This window comes from Lynx canadensis, chromosome D1 (genome assembly GCF_007474595.2).
Source record: "Lynx canadensis isolate LIC74 chromosome D1, mLynCan4.pri.v2, whole genome shotgun sequence".
In the NCBI taxonomy this organism is placed as follows: Eukaryota; Metazoa; Chordata; class Mammalia; order Carnivora; family Felidae; genus Lynx; species Lynx canadensis.
Window position 1 is genome coordinate 112549649 of NC_044312.2, and position 21001 is coordinate 112570649.

The 21001-nt window shown below is 54.7% G+C and overlaps 2 protein-coding genes across 12 annotated transcripts in view; both read left to right on the top strand.

The window, feature by feature from the left end:
• Positions 1-8181, top strand: part of PPFIA1 (PTPRF interacting protein alpha 1) — a 90779-nt gene extending 82598 nt beyond the window's left edge. For 2 of the 3 annotated variants that reach the window (XM_032594950.1, XM_030331469.1), the window contains 5 exons: positions 561-736; positions 1595-1663; positions 3295-3460; positions 5671-5740; positions 6785-8181. In XM_032594950.1, coding sequence (XP_032450841.1) covers positions 561-736; positions 1595-1663; positions 3295-3460; positions 5671-5729 — 470 coding nt within the window. In that variant the 3' untranslated portion in view covers positions 5730-5740; positions 6785-8181. The remainder of the gene's footprint in view (positions 1-560; positions 737-1594; positions 1664-3294; positions 3461-5670; positions 5741-6784) is intronic. The other variant, XM_030331470.1, reaches the window with a different exon arrangement.
• Positions 8182-17764: 9583 nt separating this feature from the next.
• The window catches only part of CTTN (cortactin), a 30941-nt gene continuing 27704 nt past the window's right edge, over positions 17765-21001 (top strand). For 2 of the 9 annotated variants that reach the window (XM_030331809.1, XM_030331813.1), the window contains exon 1: positions 18483-18778. The gene's annotated coding sequence lies outside the window, so the exon portion shown is untranslated. Of the gene's footprint in view, positions 17830-18308; positions 18435-18482; positions 18779-18949; positions 19042-19364; positions 19446-21001 lie in introns of those variants that run through there. The other 7 variants (XM_030331806.1, XM_030331805.1, XM_030331807.1 and 4 more) reach the window with 7 other exon arrangements.

The window sequence follows — 21001 nt, forward strand, 5'->3', positions numbered from 1 at the left end:
TTTGCGTAAACATGAGGTCTCCCCTCACAGTCTCTAATATGCTGGAGAGTATCTTCAAGTTTCTGGTTTCCCAATGAGTCAAGAAAACGGGCTTCACGATTGTAACTGAGAGGTTCGTGTTCAAGCCACGAGGTGCCCAGACACGGGGCCAACACGTCTGATGGGAGGAAGGTTTTCCAGCAGACCCGCAGTCTGTAGATGAAGCATAGTCGTGCCTCGTGTGTCCTTCTGGTTCCCGATGCCTGGGCCCTGGTCATTTTGTATTCTCTAGAAAGTCAGTGTGCACGAGAACTTCCTTGTTCGAGAGTTTCCTCGAGGAGTGGGTTCCGACGGGACAGTTTGCATGAGGCTGGCGAGGGGCCAGGACGACAGCGTGTGAGCGCAGCAGGGGCCGTCTGCCCACCTGGCGGTGCCCTCCGTGCCCGTTTGGGTCACGCCTCGGGTCGGGACCCGGAGGCTCAGGGCGCACAGCGGGGATCCCTGTCCTGCATTACAGGGTGTGGATGTGATGGAGAGAGCTTTCTGCAGCCGCTCTGACCATCGGTGTTTACTGTCTGCAGATGTGCTGGTTTGGAGCAACGACCGAGTGATTCGCTGGGTCCTGTCGATTGGCCTTAAAGAGTTTGCGAACAATCTCGTAGAGAGTGGCGTTCACGGTGCGCTCATGGCCTTAGATGAGACCTTCGACTTCAACGCCCTGGCGCTTCTGCTTCAGATCCCGACCCAGAACACACAGGTGACGCCGGGCCGGCCGCGCCCGCCCGCCGCTCTCCTGCTGGAGACCCTGCGCCCTGTATTTGAGCGAGGCAGCGCGTGGCTACACTGCACAGCTAGGCCTCTCTCCGCGAGCCTGGGCTGTGCTGTGCGGCCCGGAGTCCACGGTGCTGCCTCCTCCTGCCTGAGCTCTGCCTGTCCCTTCCCGTCACAGGCTCGTGAGCCTGGCGTGCATTGAGCCCTTACATGGAGAGAGAAGCACTCTTACTTCCGTGTGTCACATGGAAGTTTCATTAATTCTGTTTCTGATTTCCCTGTGGAATTTTTTTTGACTCATGGGCTCACTGGAGAGTCAGGAATTTTTTATTCTTCTTCAGAACACTATACACCTTTGGGAACACCCTCAGTCTCCCCACTGGAAACACTCCCCCCCCCCCCCCCCACGACACCCTGGTCTAATTTCCCAGGGAGCATGGACCCCTCTCCCCAAAGGCCCATTCCCATAGGCCTCCTGGGGGGCTCAGTCGATTAAGCGCCGGACCCTTGGTTTCAGCTCAGGCCTTGATCTCATAGTTTGTGGGTTTGATCCCCATGTCAGTCAGGCTCTGTGCTGACAACGTGGAGTCTGCTTGGGATTTTCTCTCTCCATCTCTCTCTGCCCCTCCCCTGCTCAGCTCTGTCTCTCCCCACCGCCTCTCAAAAATAAAGCCCATTAATGGACTTCACATTAAAATCCTTATTTAAAATACAGTATTAGGATTCAAGGCATTTATCCCTTGGGTTTTTTAAAAATTTTTCCAGTCTTGTTTTAAAAATAATTGAGATATGCTAATATCCTTTACATTGACATAACTTTTGGGCTGTTGGTTTATGATTTCAGGCTCGTGCCGTCTTGGAAAGGGAGTTTAACAACCTTTTGGTCATGGGGACGGACAGAAGATTCGATGAAGTAAGTTTTCCACCTAATATCTAAATTTCCATTAACTGTAAATTATTAATATTTGGGGGTACCTGGCTGGCTCAGTTGGAGGAGCATGGGACTCCTAATCTCAGGGTTGTGAGTTCAAGCCACATGTTCGGTATAGAGATTACTTAAAAGTATAATCTTTAAAACAAAAAATAAATGTAGGGGCGCCTAGGTGGGTGGCTCAGTCAGTTAAGCGTCTGACTTCAGCTCAGGTCACGATCTCACAGTTTGTGGGTTCGAGCCCCGCATCGGGCTCCGTGCTGACAGTTTGGAGCCTGGAGCCTGCTTCAGATTCTGTGTCTCCTTCTCTCTCTGTTCCTCTCCTGCTCATGCTTTGTCTGTCTCTCTCTCTCAAAAACAAATAAAGATTAAAAAAAAAAAAATTTTTAAATAAAAAATAAATGTAGATTACTAAATTTGTAGGAGCCATGTATCAGATAACTCTTGCAAATGTGGAGATAATTTTACTTTACAACTTAAGCTTTGCTCTTAATTTATTAACAAACGAGCCATTAGGGCTACTGGGTGGCTCAGTCGGTTAGGTGTCTGACTTCCGCTAAGGTCATGATCCCCCTGTTTGTGAGTTCAAGCCCTGCATTGGGCTCGCTGCTGTCACCGTGGAGCCTGCTTCGGGTCTCCTGTCCCGCTTTCTCTCTGCGCCTCGCTCACACACACTCGTTCTCTCTCTCTCTCAGAATATAAAAAACAGGGACAGCTGTGTGGCTCAGGTGGTTAAGCATCTGACTCTTGGTTTTGGCTCAGGGTATGATCTCACAGTTGTGAGTTTCAGCCTCACGTCTGGCTCCGCGCTGACTGCTGAGTCTGCTTGGGATTCTGTCTCCCTCTCTCCCTGTGTCCCTCCCCCACTCATGCTGATTCTTTCTCAAAACTAAATAAATAAACTTTAAAAAAATAAAACAAACAAATGAGCTATTGAGAAACCAATATTTTCACAGAGATGGGTGGTTCGGTTTTTTTACTTTTTGCTATTTGACTTTTGATACTCTTCAGAAATATTTTTTGCATCATAACACGTTGGCTGCAGCCTGGGAATAGAGCCTGTAAGTTGTGTTTTTGGGGGCAGCAGGATATCTCACTGCAATCCAGGGCCCTGTGCTCTGGGGGAAGGTTTCAGTCGTTTATTTGAAAAGACACAAAATGTTGCTTTCTCCTTATACAAAACCAGGACCGATTTACTCCCACACCACTCCTTACGACTGTCTTCGTTGCCATAAGAACACTTGGTGTGACGAGAACAGGGCAAGTGAAAGGGCGCTGCGGGACTGTCCGCAGCCTGAAGACCGTTTTGAGAACGAAAACGTAGTATCTTTTACAGCAGGAAGGTGATTTCACGTAGACAGTGGAGCAGGCCCAGGCGGCCCAGGACTGTCCTGACTTGTGCCCATCAGGGTCCTGGCACAAGTGTGGCCCTGCCTCCCTTTACCCCCTGGGGCTCCCGTCTGGGCAGGCGGCCCGGTGGCTGTCAGGAATGGGGGTAAATACGTGGAAACAAAACTGCGGAGTGAGGTCATTTTAAAGGGCTGGTAACTTTACTATATATTTTTGTCTTTTATTTTACAGTCGGTCTCGTTTTCTGTCCTTTAATTTCCCAGGACGATGATAAAAGCTTTAGGAGGGCACCTTCTTGGAGAAAAAAATTCAGACCAAAGGACGTTCGTGGCTTGGCTGCTGGGTCTGCAGAGACTCTCCCCGCAAATTTCCGGGTCACTTCCTCTCTGTCCTCACCCTCTATGCAGCCAAAGAAGATACAGCTGGACGGTACGTGACGTCCCACGCTGCCCCAGCCCCTCGGCGGTGGCACAGGAGGCTCGTTGGCTGGAACGTTAACAGTGGTGGAGGAGAATGGCCGACCTGATGCGTAACAAGGCGTTCGGGTGCTGTGGCGTGCTCAGGCTTGAATGCTCTAAGATTAACCCCAATTCTGCTTCTCAAAGTCTCACAGCGATAGAGATTGTTTTAACGTTCCTATCTGGTTGAATATTAGCGTATTCTTCCAACTACTGAAGCTAGGCTTCGTGGGTGTCCCCCGAGCGTCGGACCAGCACCCACGCTTGCAAAGCTACGTATGTGATGGGCGGCCCTAGGGCGCTCGTTTATAAGATGGCAGCGCGGTGGCTTTCAAGCCGCTTCCCCCCGCCCCAGGACTGCCCGCCACACTGGAGGAGTGTCTGGAGCACAGTTCCCACCTCCGTCCCTGTGCTGCTTCTCCGTGTCAGTACATGTCATAAGAGGATGGAGACAAGGAAGAGGGCGAGCCTGGGCTGTCCTCATGGAGCGTGGCCCGTCCTGTGGAACCCACATCGGCTGTGTAGTCGCCACGTCGGGTCAGGCCGGCGATCAGCCCTTGACCATCCTTCTGCTTTGCGGCCACGGCTGATGAGTTGAGTGTTTTGTAGGCCGATCTCCCGGCTCCGATTACGCCCCACTCAGTGACAGCATTGGGAGCCAGATGCCTGGGTTAGAGCCCGGCTCTGCCACGAGGGAGGTGCATGGCCTTGGGCCCTGGGCCTCAGCGTCCCCGTCTGTAGAGTGGTCGTCGCCCTGGTGTCTTCCTCGTTGGTTGGCTGTGATGGCTCAGTGAGTCCCTCACAGGAAGCTTTTGGACAGGGTCAGGCATGTCCCGCGGGCCACTGCAGCGGTAGGCCTGTCAAAGACAACCACGCTCGCCCTCGATGGTCTTGGAAAACTGTACGAAGGACGTGGTTGTAGGAATCGTACGGTGTGGTTGTTACAGTTTCCTGCTATTAGCCCTGCCCGTACTTGGGTTTGTGAGTTTTGCTCTCGCTCTCCTCTGTAAAAACCAGGGGAAAGTAACTTATGTAAGGCCTTTACTGAGCTTTGAGTGAGGGCAGCATTTTCATTAAAAAACTCCTTCTCTTTGCCAGACTTCAGTAATATGCTTAATGAGGGAAAAACCCAACTTTTTAAAAAATAGCATTTTCCTCGTGGAGCCCATAGCTAATTTTTAAGTTTTCGTTGTAACTTAGCCTCCGCTAACCGCCCTCTGATTTTCCTCACGGCCTTATTACCATCTCCATCTTCAAAAACCACGTCTTGCGGGTTTAGTGTCAACGGTGATGTTTGGATTAGAGTTCGGGTAAACATAACTCTAGAAAAAGGCGTGGGGAGGGGAGCGTGTCGCGTGGCAGGGGGCTCCACACCCTCGTGTGGTGACTGAGCAAAGCCAGCACAGCGGGCGTCTTTGTGGCTTCCTAAAGCAGAAGGAGTGCGGGGGCCGTGGCGGGTCTCCCGGGACCTCTGCGTCGGGGGCTCATCCAGGTGGCCCGCGGCCGCCGGCAGCACAGCTCGGCCGAATATTGACAGGCTGTGTTCCCGCGGAACCTGCCGGAACACGGAACATGGACTCGGGAGCCACACACACCCGCTGCGGAGGTTGGAAAACTTAGCCGTGCAGGGCGTTTGTTGACAACAGAAGCCTCTGTTCTCACGCTGTTTCCGGCAGGAGCCGAGGCCGGGCTTCAGTGCTCTTAGCCAAGTCGCTGTCCCGCACCCCCCCCCCGGGGAGGGCAGAGCGGGCATCAGGACGGCACTGGACTCGGTTTACCTTCACCCTTCAGTGGGCCGCTGGCATTCACTGGGTCATTCACCGCATACTCTCCTTACAGAGGATCGTTAGGGCTGAGGGAAAAGTCCGGAAAAGTCGAGAACTCTAGAGGGTTTAGGGGGAAGAGAGTTACCGTGTCAGGAGTCGTCACGCGTGCAGATGGACGCGGCGAAGTTGTTCTCCTGGCATCTGCCGCCCCGTTGCTGTTTTAGAGCGAACTCCCAGGGAGTCCCCAGGCCGCTTGGGGGTGGAGAGAACCCCACTCGGAGGTGCCCCGGGAGCCCTCGGTGGGTGCTGCTGTGGGTTAGAGTGTGCGCGGCTGTACTAGTGCCCTCGTGTGACGTTTTGAGACTAACCGCATGCTGTGTTTGCACGCCGCCCCTCGTGCTGCTGGTCGGAGCAGGCAGCGTTTCGGGACCGCAGAGGCTGGATTCCGCCACAGTCAGGACTTACTCCTGCTGACGCCCCCTGTGGTGAGTAGAGGGCACCGTCCGTGCAGGCCGCAGTCGGGCACCCGTGTCCTGTCCACGCGACGTCCGTGGGCGCCAGGAGAGCCCACGCAGGTTCACTTAGGGACTTTGAGAAATACACACACGCACAACACGAGCCTCTCTGCACCTGCTAAGAGGATCCTGGGGTTTGTGTGTGCTTATTACACTTAATAAAGAGGTTGGTGTGGCCTCAGTTTTTCAGGGGAAAACTGTATTTCCACTCTTTCCTTAAACAAAAGAAGTTTGGCTTCAACGTCTACTAATGTCTTTTGGGGTAGGGAGGCAGGATAGCAGCCGGAGCAGAAGGGAGCTGCTCTGAGCTGAGATGACCACCGCCCGCCCCCCCCCCGTGTTCGGGAGCACATGGCACTCGCCTCTGCCTGGCCTGGTGGAGCTCCCAGGTCGGCAGGCGCTGGCTGGCTTGTTTTAAATACACCTTCCCGAATGAACCAGGCCCCAGCGGATTCAATACCGTCATCACGTGAGTGACGGCGATAGCCTCTCAGTTGAGAGATTGGTTTTTAAAAACGGAACAGCATTACCATCTGAGGGGCTGAGTTTGAACATGGAGATTTCGGGTGTGGGCCCAGGAGCCCAGCCCTCTTCTCCCCTGCTCTGAGCGGGGCGGCTTTGTTCTGCTCTTCTTCTGTTTTCCTGTCTCAGCCAGAATATTTGATTGGTGGGGGCTCCTGGCTGGCCCAGGAGGTGAGGCCTACAACCCTTGATCTTGGGGTAGTGAGTTTGAGCCCCACATTGGGTGTGGAGATGACTTACAATCTTTAAAAAAAAGAATATTTGATTGGATTCTGTATGTTGTTTTCTTTTTTAATTGGTTACTTTTAGTCATATGCCAGAATGAAGTCCATCAAAGAATTCTCGATATGCAAAATGTTCATGTTTTCTCTAAACTCTCGAAGCGCTTAAAACAGGAAGGGAGGGGCGCGTGTGCTGGGCCCCACCTGGGGCCCTGGAAGGTGCTGTTCGGGCTGCTGTCTTAAGAGTCGTTCTCTTGCTTTTATTTTCCAGTTTACCCACACTACTTCTACCGGTGATCATGCAGCACCCCATGAGTCCAGAGGGGACTACGTTTTAAAGTTCAGCGGGATCTTTAATCTGTTAATACTTGTTATATGGACCCTGAGATATTTTATTACAGAGTTTTTAATTAGTGAAGAATTCATGAATACCATAGAGAAAATATTTTAGAATTTAATGTTTCTTATATTTATGTAAACTTATGACTTCTTTTATATAGTTACTTACTTTTTCATGTATATCCAGGCTATAAATATCCTTTCCAATCAATTCATGTTCTTCTATCTAAGTTTAGTCTTTCAAATGAATGTACTGTAATGCTTGTATGTATAAATCCTATGAACAAATATAGGGCTTTTGTAAATTATGCGTTTATTGTAATTATCATTGTTTAATTTTTTATTAATAAACCCTGACAGAGAAAAGGATTTTACCGCGTTTGTAAAATCATCGTGACACAGCGTGCATTTTCCTTTACAAATGTCACGTACAATCATTTTGAAATAATCAGACTTAATTTTGAGCAATTGTTGTATTTTAATGACTGACCTTAACTACACTTTTTCTAGCAAGAAATGCTTTATTCTGCAGTGTGAACAGATTAAAAATATCTGGTGTTAAATATCAGCTAATAAAACTGGGAGCGGAAGGGTTATCGGAACACTACGAGCATCTCCTAGGACCGGTGAGCCCTTTCAGAGCCTTGTCCCTGGGGGCTTGGGCAGCTTTTGCCTGGAGTGACCGGCAGGACCCGGGAGCTGAGGACCCAGAAAGCCTGGGCAGGGGGGCCTGGGCACCCCGAGCTCCCTGGCCCCAGAACTCTCAGAGGACCAATCAGGAAGCACTGGGCTCCCACCGCGGGGCAGGGTGCCGGGTGCCCACCCAGGAGGAGGGCGCGAGATCCTGGAAATAATGTAGTGCAACTCTAATAAAGGCCTTATTGTTCTTACGGAAATCAACTTTTTACATTTGTTTGTAAACATGTTTAAAGAGTGGACCTCGTCGTCCATTTGTAGATTTTGATGCGACAGCCATTTCGGTTTATAGAAGTAGCAAATGTAACTTACTTTTTACGCGGCATATTAAAAAGCCAGCAAGAAACGTGCTCAGATCATGGTGTGTTATTTATTATGCAGCTGATACAGAGATAGAAACGGCATGTCTTTTTACATTTGGTTTCTGCTTTTAATTTACTTGTACAATTGACCGTTTCCGTTCTGTTTTTTCTATTAATCTTTTGTGAACTTCCTGATTGTGTAACAAAGTGTGTACAGTCTACTTTTGAACTATTTTTATCACAGTATTATTTATTGCTGTCTTTCAATACAGTAGTGAAGCGTTTCCCACTGCCAATAAAGAATACTGAGCATAAGCTGCCGTTACCTTGAGAAGTGGCTGCCGTGCTTTTCTCTCGTGCTCTGGGCCACGGAGGCACTTTTGCCGCGTGGAAGGCCTAGTGTGGAAACCAGCTGATAGAATAACACAGCTGGAAGGTGGACGTACAGGATGGGGGTGTCCTCCGGAGGAGGGCCGGGTGTCCGTGCCCCAGAGGAAGCGGCCCCGGAAGATCCGTGCAGCTGGGGGCCCAGGCGATAGGCCAGCAGGACCAGGGGACTGGTCCACGGACAGGGCCGGCTGAGGCCGCCCCTCCTCCGGGCCGACAGGAGGCAGCGGTGTGCGTGCGTGTGCGCGTGCGTGCATCCGTGGGCACACGCACGCCTTCCACCCTGTCTCCGCTCCGCTTCCATCCTCCGTGTGGGCTTTCCTCTCCTGCTGCTGTCCTCCCAAGGTCACAAGACGGTGCCCAGGGCCTCGTCCTTCCCCATCATCTCAGCCCCTGGGAACCTGCCGGGCTGCTTCTCCCGCAGCTCAGACCCAGTCCTGAGTCCCGTACCAGTCAGTGTGGCAGAGGGGAGGGTCCGCCCGCACTGGGGTTGGCAGCCCTCACGAGGCCACCTCGGGCGGCTCTGGCACAAGCTCCCCGATGGCTCAGGTGACCGGATGGTTCCCTCCCTCTGTGCCGCGTAGAGCGTATGGCCATCCGGTCGGGGATGGACGCCCTGGGCCGTGGGCCGTGGGGGTTGGGCACTGCTGAAGATGGCTCGGTTCTCACCTTCCTGTTCTGTGTCTCCTGCCAGGGCCGACCGGCTACTCCCGAGAAGGCCGCGTGTTTTCTTCATGTGGGGTCATACTTTCGGTCTCCGGTCCCTCAGGGCATAGGTAGGTCACTCTGTGTCTTCCTGTTCAGAACCTGTGCTGGTTGACCTTTATTTTCTGCATTTCCTCCTAGTCGTTAGTGTGAAGTGTGAGATTTTTTTTTTTAATTGTTTTTTTTTAATGTTTATTTATTTTTGAGACCGAGAGAGACATCATGAATGGGGGGAGGGGCAGAGAGAGAGGGAGACACAGAATCGGAAGCAGGCTCCGGGCTCTGAGCCATCAGCCCAGAGCCCGACGCGGGGCTCGAACTCACGGACCCCGAGATCGTGACCTGAGCCGAAGTCGGACGCTTAACCGACCGAGCCACCCAGGCGCCCCGTTAAGTGTGAGATTTGAAACCGCGGAGTGCTTTCCTGGCTTTTTACATCCAACATTCCGTTTTTCCCCCTCAAATCTGGGCAAGCCTTGGGCATCTGAAAGTTTCTGGCAACAGCCCAATTCACCAGGGTTCATTAGGTTGCAGGTGTTTTAGTAAAACTTATGTGGAGATTCCACTTTTGCCTGAGAACACGCGTTGGCCACACTTGGCTGTGCCCCGCCCCCCCAACCCCCCCAACCCCCCCAACCCCCCCACTAAACGTTCCCGGCCGAGCCGCAGTCCCGCCGGGTCCCAGGGAAGACTCTGGACTCCTCCCACGGCCACACGCTCCTCCTTGAGGCCCCTCCACCCTCATCAGTGCTGCCCTTAAGGTCCTGTCTCGGGTCTCCCGTCCCGCGTTCTGAAGGTAATCGTGGCCTCCCGCGCTCCCCCTCGCCTTTTGCCAGCGGAGTCCTGCCGCCGCCGGACGGGTGCTCCGCGGGAGGCGGAGGGGTCTGGTCCCCAGGCCTCTGCAGAGGGGCAGCAGGCGCATGCGCAAGGGCGGTTGGTGCCGCCTTCCTGACACGGCGGCTTCGCTGGGTGGGTTTCTCCAGGTGTCAGACGCTCCCCTCTCTCTCGCCTTCCCGTTGCTTGACTCCTCGGTGGGAACGAGTGGCCCGGGTTCTGCTGTTTCTCGTCCCTGTCGCCCTGCTGCACCCTTCGCAGTCCCGGCTCGAGGCCGTCGCTGTGTCCGCACCACCCGGCGCCTGGGCAGGAACAGGCGGGGGGCGGGGAGGCTCCGTCCTTGCCCAGCTTGGGTGCCGCGCCCCCTCTCGGTGTGCCTCACCTGCCGCCTCTTGTAGGAACGTTCGTCCTTGGGGCGCCTGGGTGGCTCAGTCGGTTAAGTGTCCGACTTCGGCTCAGGTCACTATATCACGGTTCGTGGGTTCGAGCCCCGTGTCGGGCTCTGTGCCCACAGCTCTGTGTTGGAACCTGCTTCGGATTCTGTGTCTCCCTCTCTCCATACGCCCCTCCGCTCATGCTCTGTCTCTCTCTGTCTCAAAAATAAAAAAAACTTTTAAAAAAATTTTTAAAGATTTTTTAAAAGTAGTGTAAATGGATTTAAAATATTTTAAGTAGGTGCGCCTGAGAGGCGCAGTCCTTTGAGCGTCCAACCCTTGATCTCAGCTCAGGTCGTGATCTCAGTTTGTGTGTTTGAGCCCCGCATGGGGCTCTGCGCTAACGGCACGGAGCCTGCTTGGGATTCTCTCCCTCTCCCCTCCGCCACTCACGCATGTGCTGTCAAAAAAAAAAAAAAAATTAAAAAACTAAATAAAAAACTTTTTAATTTTGATGATCGTGGTGACTAAGGGATTGTGACATTGCACAACTAGAGGGCTGAAGATGTCTTAGTCTCCAACACCTTATTTTCTTTTTAATTTTTATGTTAATTTAAATTTTTTTTAAGTTTATTTATTTAGAGAGAGAGTGGAGGAGAGGGGGAGAGAGAGAGCGGGAGTGAAAATCCCAAGCAGACTCTACACTGTCAGCACAGAACCCACGTGGGGCTCGATCTCATGAACTGTGAGATCATGACATGAGTTGAAATAAGAGTCAGATGCTAAGCCGACTGAGCCACCCAGGTGACCCTAATTTCTATTTAGTTTTAAAGATTTTAAGTAATCTCTGCCCTCAGCGTGGGGCTCAAACCCATGACCCTTAGATCAAGACTTGCGCGGTCTACCAACTGAGCCACCTGGGTGCCCCTGTTTTATTTATTTTAGTTTTGTTAATGTTTATTTACTTTTGAGAGAGCGAGAGAGAGACAGTGTGTGAGTGGGGGAGGGGCAGAGAGAGAGGGAGACGCAGAATCCGAAGCGGGCTCCAGGCTCCGAGCTGTCGGCACAGAGCCCGACGCGGGGCTCGAACTCACGGACCGCGAGATCGTGACCTGGGCGGAAGTCAGAGCTCAAGTGACTGAGCCCTCCCGGTGCCTCCCTGTTTTTAATTTTTTGCTCACAGTGACAGCGTGCACACTATTTCCAGGGAAACCAACCGTGGCTGCCCCCGCTCTGGTTCTTCCTCCCCTCCTACCCCATGTGCTCCTGGTCTTTCCATTTCCTCCCCTTCCCTACTAGCTCCTGTGTGCTCAGTGTGGGCCCCGGCCCATCCATCTCAGATTTATCTCGTGGCGTCGAGGCAATAAAGCATTATTTATTGCTCAGCCGCATGGATTGCTAGGACTACGACAGAAAGGGCTCGCGGTGCCACCGTATGGCCCGGTATTTACGCATGAACTAACCCAACCTCTGCGACTTCTATGCCCTGGGTTAGGTCGGGGTATGCGTCAAACATTAACTGACCGTGTGGGTTGATACTGGTGGAAGATGGGTGATGGACTCCTGAGGGTTTACTGTCTATCCTCCTTTGGCATTTGTGCAGAAGTTTCTAGAATGGAAAACGTTAGTAGTTGTTTAGGGATCCCCTCTGTGCAATAGACGGTCTCAGCCTGGACGGACTGCTCCCTGGCCCTCACTTTGGAACGTAACGTAGCCCGGGTTCGAACTCTGAGCCGCACCCGGCAGCGGAGACACATCTCCCGCCACAAGTCATCACGCATGTGCTACACATCACGATTCCATCTTGACCCTGCTTTACACATTTTGATACGTGTGACATCAGGACACGCCCTGCAAGTGGTGACGTCTTAGACTTGCTGAAACGCGACATATGATGACGTCACAGTCACGATGGGCGGCAGGTGCTTCCCTACAACCCCCGTTGAGAGGGTGGAGTCTAAGGCCTCCCCTTGAGCCTGGGCCAGCCTCAGTGATGGAGTTGACCAAATGGATATGTAGATGTGATGCTCGGGGACGCTGAACTGAGACCATCAGGAGCCCGACAGAAACCAGCCCCCAGAGTTGCCTGGGGGGCTCAGTCGGTTAAGCATCCAGCTCTTGGTTTTGGCTCAGGTCATGATCTCACGGTTTGTGAGTTCGAGCCCCGTGTCCGCCTCTGAGCTGACAGTGTGGAGCCTGCTTGGGATTCTCTTTCTCTCTCTCTCCCTCTCTCTGTCCTGCAAATTATTTAATTAAAAAGAAAAAAATAAAACAGTCCCTAAGTAAGAAGTCCAAGTCCCTGTTTTATGTGCCCAGCATCTGAGGAAGCCACACTGGACCTCTGGTCCCCAAAGACAGGATGGGGAGAGGAAATGAGAATCTCTCCCCAAGAGTCCGAACCAAAGCCCCAGCCACATGGCCCCAGTCGTTTCAGCCCAGCCGCGGCCAACCATTTGAGCCACCGAAGCTGGGGCTCCCCTGGAAACAAAAATGAGCCGTTGCCCCGTGCCCTGCCCCAACGTCCCCTCCACGGAACCGCAGCATCATCAAATGGCCGTTTACTGTTAACTTTGGGGTGGTTTCTCACACAGCAGCAGATAATCGCAACTCCTGTGGACGCACGACCGGTTACATTTTCTCTTCTGCTGCCTTCTCTTTTGCACGCTGCCTTCCCCCCCCCCCCCCCCCCCCCCGGAATCTGATTTCATAATCCACGAAAGGATCACCATCCGCTCTGCTTTCTCATCTGCCGTGTGGACATCCACCCCCAGACTCGGTGGTAGTAACCAGCAATGATCCCTCGTTTGTCCCGGTTTGGTGGATTGCCAGTCGGGGTGGCTCTTCTGCTAGATCTTCCTGGATTCGCCGGATCCCCGCGTGGTGGCGGTCACCGGCCCCTCGTGCCGACTGCAGGCTGGGGCGCCTGAGTTCCCGCTCCCGCGGCTCTCCCACACTCCGCGACGCGGCCTCAGGTTCCGGGAGCGCAAGACCAGAAACGAAGGTGTCCCGAGGGCTGGACCCCTTAACGGTGTACGTGGAACTCACGCAGTGTCATTTCTGCCACGTTACATTGGTCAGAACAAGTCACAAGGCCAGCCACGATTTCAGAGGTTGCGGGAGCAGACCCCATCTGCCTCTGGACAGGAGGCACAGCAATGTCACCGCTGTGAGGTGTGTGTGTCCCCAAATTCCTATGTTGAACCTCGTGCCCAACATGATAATACTCGGTGGCAGGCCCTCTGGGAGGTGCTTAGGTCCCGCGGGTGGAGACCTCTTGCCAGGGCTCTTGTGGAAGGGACCCCGGAGGGCTCCCTTGCCCCTTCTGCCACGTGAGGACACGGCGGGAAGGTGGCCATCTGCGAACGGCCGGCTCTCCTCGGACGCCAGTCTGCTGGCACCTCGATCTTGGACTTCGGGCCGCTAGAACCGTGAGAAATACGTTTCTGTGGCCCGTAAGCCGCCTCTTCGGTGCTTTTCTGTGACGGCGACCCAGAGGGACCAGGACGGTCAGGCTGCAAAGAGGCGTGGACGCGGGAGCGCGGTTCACTCGGGGCTCCAGCGGCCCGTCTGCTTCAGCTGCCACAGCCCTGCGCTGTCCTGAGTGGGCCCTGTCATCACAGGTGTCCCTAGACTAGGGAGGCCGCGAGAGATTCTACTACAAGGAGGAAGGAGATGTGACAACAGAGGCTTAGGTGTGAGTGAGGCGAGGACTGCAAGCTACGTTCGGGAGGGAGAAGGGCCACAAGCAGGTTGTTGCCTCGGGTCTCCCGAAGGACCGGCGCGGGCAGCACCTTGGCTTTGGCCCAACGACCCTGCCGTCAGACCTCTGGACCCCAGAACTCTAGGGGAACAAAGTGGGGTGGTTGTTCTTTGGGGATTTTTTGAGCGGCTACGTTTGTCCTAATTTGTCACAGCAGCCAGAGGAAAGTGACCCCCTCTGCCGCCACACCATCCCATAGCGTGGGGGGTCCACGGGGGTTTCCAGGGGCCGGGCCCACAACCCGCCGCTCTGCACCCATGTCCGAGCGAAGCCGAGAGCCATCCTGTAGCGACATATGCCCGGTTGGTAGGGAAGAAGGGCATGGTGGGGGCGGGGGGGGGGGGACTGTCACAGCTCCAGTCTCTGCCACACCCTCGGAGGCATTGGGCCTTCTTGGTGATGCAGATACCGGGTGCTTCCCCCTGCCCGGCTGCAGTGACCTTTCCAGTCTTCTTGTACAGACGGGGCGGGGCGGGGGGGGGGGTGGCTCAGGCCCAGCAGGCACGCGGCCTTGGCCCCCCCCTCAGCACTTCGCACTTCTCTTCGTTTCTGGTCCGCGGAGACGCTCAACTCACTTTTGAGCCTGGCTGTACGTCTGTGCTTTGCAAACGTGTGTTGTGTCTGCAGTTGCCATGGAGCCAGCCAGTCCCTGCCTCCTGCAGGACAGGAGCCGCGCGTCAGGGGGGCAGCGGCCGCCTCTTTTCACCCGGGAGTCTCCCGGAGGCTCGCTCGGTTCTCCACCCAGCAGCCAGAGCCCTCGCTGGGCATCACAAACGCCAATGCCGCCCTCCCGCCGCAAAATCTCCAGGAAGCCTGGGTTGTCCTCATCGGAAAAGTGGAAGCAAGGACACCCGCCTTGCTGAGAGGACGTAGCAGCTTTGGGGGGGGGGGGAGTGGGAGTGACTGCTCATGAGCTGGGTTTCGTTGGGGATGAGAACGTCCAGGGCGCCTGGGTGGCTCAGTCGGTTGGGCTCAGGTCATGATCTCGCAGTGGGTGGGTTCGAGCCCCGCATCGGGCTCTGTGCTGACAGCTCGGAGCCTGGAGCCTGCTTCCGATTCTGGGTCCCCCTCTCTCTCTGCCCCTCCCCGGCTCGTGCTCTGTCTCTCAAAAATAAATGTTGAAAAAAAAATTAACAACAACAAAAAGCCAATGTCCTAAAATTCTCTTGTGGTCACGGTCGTTATCAGCCTGTGACTATACTAAAAACTACGGGATTACAGCAACAATATATTGGGACTTCCTCAAGATAAACAGCTTCCGCACAGCGAAAGGAAACGATCAACAAAAGGAGAAGGCAGCCTACAGAAGATATTTGCAAATGACACATCTCATAGAGAGTATCTAAAATACATGAAAAACTTGTAAAACTCAACACCCAAAAAACAAACAACCCAGTTACAAAATGTGCGGAAGACTTGGCCAGACACTTCTCCAAAGAAGACAAAACAGATGGCCAACGGACACGAGAAGATGCTCAGCATCGCTCATTGTCAGGGAAAGACAAAGCAAAACCACAATGAGATGTCACCTCACACCTGTCACAGTGGCTAAACTCAACAACACGAGAAACAGCAGGTGCGGGTGGGAATGCAAACCAACGCAGCCATTCTGGAAAACAGTGTGGAGGTTCCTCAGAGAGTTAAAAAAATAGAACTACCCGGGGCGCCTGGGTGGCTCAGTCGGTTGAGTGTCCGGCTTCGGCTCAGGTCATGATCTTGTGGTTCGTGAGTTCAGGCCCCACGTCGGGCTCTGTGCTGATGGCTCGGAGTCTGGAGCCTGCTTTGGATTCTGTCTCCCTCTCTCTCTGCCTTTGCCTGCTCACGCTCTGTCTCTTTCTCTCTCTCTCAAAAATAAATAAAAGAAGATAAAGCTACCCTACAGTCTAGCAATCACGTTAGTGGGTATTGACCCAAAAAGTACAAAAAACACTAATTCAAAGGGATGCATGCATCCTTCTGTTTATTGCAGCGCTATATACAACGGCCAAGATATGGAAGCAGCCCAGGTGTCCATCGACTGATGAATGAATAAAGATGCGGTATATATACAGCGGAATATTATTCAGTCATCAGAAAGAATGAAATCCTGCCATTTCCAACAACGTGGATGGAACTAGAGCGTATTATGCTAAGCGAAATAAGGCAAAGAAAGACAAACACCATATGATTTCACTCATGTGGAATTTAAGAAACAAATGAGCAAAGGGGGCGGAGAGAGAGAGAAAGCCAAGAAACAGACGTTTAACTCTAGGGAACAAACTTGAGGGTTGACGGAGGGAGGTGGGTCGGAGATGGGCTAAACGGGTAGGGGGAGATTCAGGGCGGTACTTGTGATGAGCACTCGGTGTTCTCTGTAGGCGATGAATCACTATATTGCACACCTGAAACTGATATTGCACTGAATGTTAATTAGAATCTGAATAAAAACTTAAAAAAACCACTTGTACTTCAAAAAAATTTTTTTTTAGTATTTTTATTTTATTTTCAAGACAGAGAGAGACAGAGCATGAGTGGGGATGGGGCAGAGAGAGAGACACAGAATCCGAAGCAGGCTCCAGGCTCCGAGCCGTCAGCACAGAGCCCGACGCGGGGCTCGAACCCACGAACTGTGAGATCGTGACCTGAGCCGAAGTCGGAGGCTCAACCGACTGAGCCCCCCAGGCGCCCCAAGAGAATTTAACTTCCTAAATGTCTCTTGTATCTACTCTGTTTTCTCCATCTTACCTGCCACCACCCGTTTGCCTGAACTGGCTGTACTAGGCTCCTTCCTGGCCCTCTTCCCATCCATTCCCCACACTGCAGCCAGAGGGATCTCATTACAATTCAAACTTTATGATGTCTCGTCTATGCTTAACTTTAAGGACTTCCCATTTATTTTAGAATCAAGATCAAGGTCCTTGTGTGCCCTGCCAGCCTCTGCATGACCCGGGTCCGTCTTCCCCCACTGTCCTGCTTCATCACCATGCTTCTGCTACACTGAACTTTCTTCGGTTCCTCTGCCTCAGGGCCTTTGCACATGCTGTTTTCTCTACCTGGAAAATTCTACCCTCCTTCCTTCTACTTGGCCTTCAGATCTTGGTGCAAATGTTAATTGCTCAGAGACTCCTTCTCTGATCTCCTGGGTGAGTCCAGGTCCCACCTTTTCTCCAAAACGATTTCACAACACCTTTGCCTTCTTTATTGCATTTATTCTGTTTCTTAGTTATGTATCTGCGTGATTATGCCTGACTTCCTTTCTAGGCTGAAGGACCCTGCGGCCAAGGTCCATGTTTAATCTGCCGAACTTCTCTTGATACATCTGTGGCCTTCTCTGGATGCACAGGAGGGTGGGTCGGTGGAAGATCAGGTGACCCACTAAGGATGGGCGGGAGGATGGGCGAAGAAATGGTGCGTGGATGGACAGATCATAGCTGTCTGACGGATGGGTGGATGGAAGGATGGATGGGTAGATGGATGAAGGGCGGACGGCTGGGTGAGTGGGTGAGTGGAGGGTGGGTGGAGGGACGGATGGTCGGACGGGGAGGGCGGGGGATGAGGAGTGTGCTCCTTCGCTCGCCTGGCGCACGTTCCTTCCACCCGGGCCGGGAGACATGGAATCCTCACCGGATCACAGGCCGAGCGGGCGCCCCGCGGCACTTCCTCCTGGCCGAGTGCGCTTCAGGCCTGTCGGGCGGCCCGCACCCGGGCGGAGCTCGCGACGGCGCCGGCGGAGGGCGCGGCCCGGGCCACGTGGGCGCGGGAGGCCGCTCCCGGCCGTGGGGTCCGCGGCGGTGGACCGCGGGGGCGCGGGGCGGGGCCTTGCCGGGACCCGGATGCGGCCCCGCCTCCCCGCCGCGGAACCGGAAGCGGAGCCGGGCGCCGGGAGCAGCGGGCGCGGCGGGGCCGGGACCGAGCGGGCCCGGACGGACCCCAGGCGGCGGTGAGCGAGCGCGGCCTCCTCCGGGTGGGGAGGGAAGGGGGGGGGCGGCCGGCTTCTCTGCCTCGTCCCTCGGGCGCCGCCAGCCCCGGAACGGGAAGGAAGCGGCGGTCGCTGCGGTCTCGCCGCTCTTCCGCTCGCGGTTTCGGGCGCGGGGGGAGCTCGGGCGAGGCGTCCCCGGGCCGGGCGGGCGGCTGAGGTGTGGGGTCGGGGCTGCGGAGCGGACGGGGGGCGGGAGGGTGCGACGGGGGTGGGGGGGGCCTCGGCGCTGTAGGGGAGGGGGGAGGCCCGAGGGGGAGCGGCCGGGGGTCTGGGCGAGGTGGGGTGGGAGAGGGGCCCTGTGGGGGAGGAACGGGGTCGGGGGCGGGGGAGGGGCCCGGGACGGGCGGGAAGGGGGCCGGGGTCGGCGGGGCGGGGTCCCAGAGGCGAGAATCAGGCGGGGAGCGGCCGGCGTCGCGGGGGCAGGGGAGGGGCGGATGCGAGGGGTCGGGGTCCTCCCGCAGCCCGCACCTTCCGCGAGGTTGTGCAATCAGGTCAGTGGGAGTGCGGCGACGTGCGCCCCTGCGGCAAGTTGCGAGGCTCTAAATTTGGGGCGGCCCCTCCTCTGGGTATGTTGGAAGTCACCGGAAAGGTGCTTTGGGGCTTTCTGCGTGTTCTGCTTCCATCGCTTGCACGTCACGGGCGCGCGATCCCCCCGCTGGAGGGGCGGGGGGGGGTGGGGTGGGGAGAGGGGACCGGGCTTCCTCGGGCTGGAATCCGTGGCCTTGTGGGGCCTCTTGGGGAGGAATGCCATTTTCCGCTGAGCGCAGTTCTGGAGGCCTCCCCTCCCCGGCCCGCCCTGCGGGCGCCGCGCTCCTTCAGGGATTAACCCCCTGGGTTCTGGCCGCGGGGTTCCGCCCAGCAGGCCCGGCCAGCCCGGGGCCCCTCCTGTCCTGCCCCCTCTGACCGCCTGGTGAGTCACTGCCCCGGTGTCTCTCTGGCTCTCTGGGAAAAGCAGTCCCAGATCCCGAAGGAGCGGGAAGCGTCCTGAAGGTCACTTCCGGACCCAGGAATAAAGGGGGAGGGGGATGCCGACTGCGGTTTGACCCTAGGTCTCCCCGTCACTACAGCCTTTGCCTTCCAGTGGAAGCATTTGGATGGGCTCATCTTTAGAACACTTTTAATTAAGTGCGCGCGTTTGGTGATTCAGACTTTGGTGGGTGCCGTGCAGCACCGGTAAGGTGCTCAGAAAGGGCGTGGTTGAGTGCGCGAGTCTTCCGGGCCCTGCCCTGCGTTGCACTGTGCCAGCCACGGGTGGACTGGGTCACAGTCCCTGGCCTTCACCTTGTGGGCGTGCACGCGGGCGCTCTGAGCAGAGGAGGGCACACAGGCCCAGACCCCCCCCCCCCCGGGGCGTTCCTCTGGCGGGGCGCGGGCGTCCGAGACCCCTGTGTTGGCTGCTCAGATGCCTTCTCGCTCTCTGCCCCTCTGCCCCAGCGAAGGTAGCGGGGTTGCTGCAAAGTGAATTCTGTCCCATCGTCTGAAACTTTGTCCTGTAGAGTTTCCCACTCTGTGTGGCAGCGCGAGCCGAGTTCATGCTGGTGTGGTGTCGGTGGGCACGTGTGACGTTTGCAAGGAAGGTCTGTTCGTGGTGAACAGCGAACCGTGTCTCTGGGTGACCGTTTCATTGAGATATAATTCACATACCGTGTGGTTCACTCATTTAAAGGGTTCGATTAAGGGGCGACCGGGTGGCCCAGTCGGTTGGGTGTCCGACTTCGGCTCAGATCGTGATCTCGCGGTCCGTGAGTTCGAGCCCCGCGTCGGGCTCTGTGCCGACAGCTCGGAGCCTGGAGCCTGCTTCGGATTCTGTGTCTCCCTCTCTCTCTGCCCCTCCCCTGCTTGTGCTCTGTGTCTCTCTGTCTCGAACATGCAATAAACATTAAAAAAAGTTTTTTTAAGGGTTCCGTTAAATAGTTTTCTAGTCTAGCCACAGAGTTGAGCAGCCGTCGGTCGCCACGATGAGTTTTAGGGTAATTCTGACACCTCACGAGGAATCCCTGTTACCCTCCCTCCAGGGCCAGCAACCACCCATCTACTTTTCATCTCCATAGACTTGGTAGTTCTGGACGTCGCACGTACGCGGGACCGTGTAAGACACGGTCTTTCGCCGTCTGGCTGCTTTGCTTCGTGTGTTTTCACGTCATCGTGTCGCGGGGCATCCGGCCTTCACTCCCGTTTCTTGCCAGATCCTATTCCCTCCTACTAGTGGCTCACGTGGGCCGGTTACATAACACGGGCGTTGGCATCGTGTTTGCTTTGGGGCCGTCGTGAAGGATACCGTGCGCGTTCCGTGCGGGTTGGTGTGCGGATGGAAGTTGTCGTTTCTCTCGCGTCCGTCTCTGGGGGTTGGAACCCCTGGGTCATTTGGTAACTGTGTTCAAGCTTCTGAGGACCTGCCACACGGTGCCTCGCTTTGCATTCCCACCCGTGGGGTGAGGCGGTTCCGATTTCTTCCCACCCCCTCTCGAAGTTGTTCCTGGCTGTGTCTTTGGTTTCAGCCATCCTGGAATGAGAGGCTCGGTATCTGCTGTGTCTCGAGTTGCGCTTCCGTGACGGTTCACCATCCCGGGTATCTTTTGTGAGCTTAGTAGCTAGTAGCTCATGTGAGGAGCTCTCACATCTCTGGGGAGACGTCTATTCAGGTCCTTCCCCGTTTGGCAGTGTGGTTACGCGTCCTTTATATTAATGCAGTTGCAGGAATTCCTGACTTGTTTTGGACGTGGGACTAGGGAACAGTTTCCCGTGTTCTGTGAACTGTCCTCACGCTCTTGATGGCGGCTTCTGAAGCACAGAGTTTCACATTTCGTCTTCTTCGTGCTAAGAACTGTTGCCAAATTGGAGGTTATGAAAATCTATTCCTGTGTTTCCTTGTAAGAGCTTAATAGTTTACGCTTAAATTTTAGATCTTTGACCGGTTTTTGTGTACAGTGTGAGGTAGGGGGCCAAAGGCATTATGTTTGGGTGCAAAAAAATATGCAGGCTTTCACATTTTTAGTTATCCTTGCGATGTTTTTTAAAAAAGTTGTTTTTAATTTGGAATTTGGAGTGGGTACTAATTTGTTGTAGATGTGAGGCTATCACTAGCTGCTTTTGTGTGGATGTTTCTAGATGTTTGCTGATGACGGTAACAACT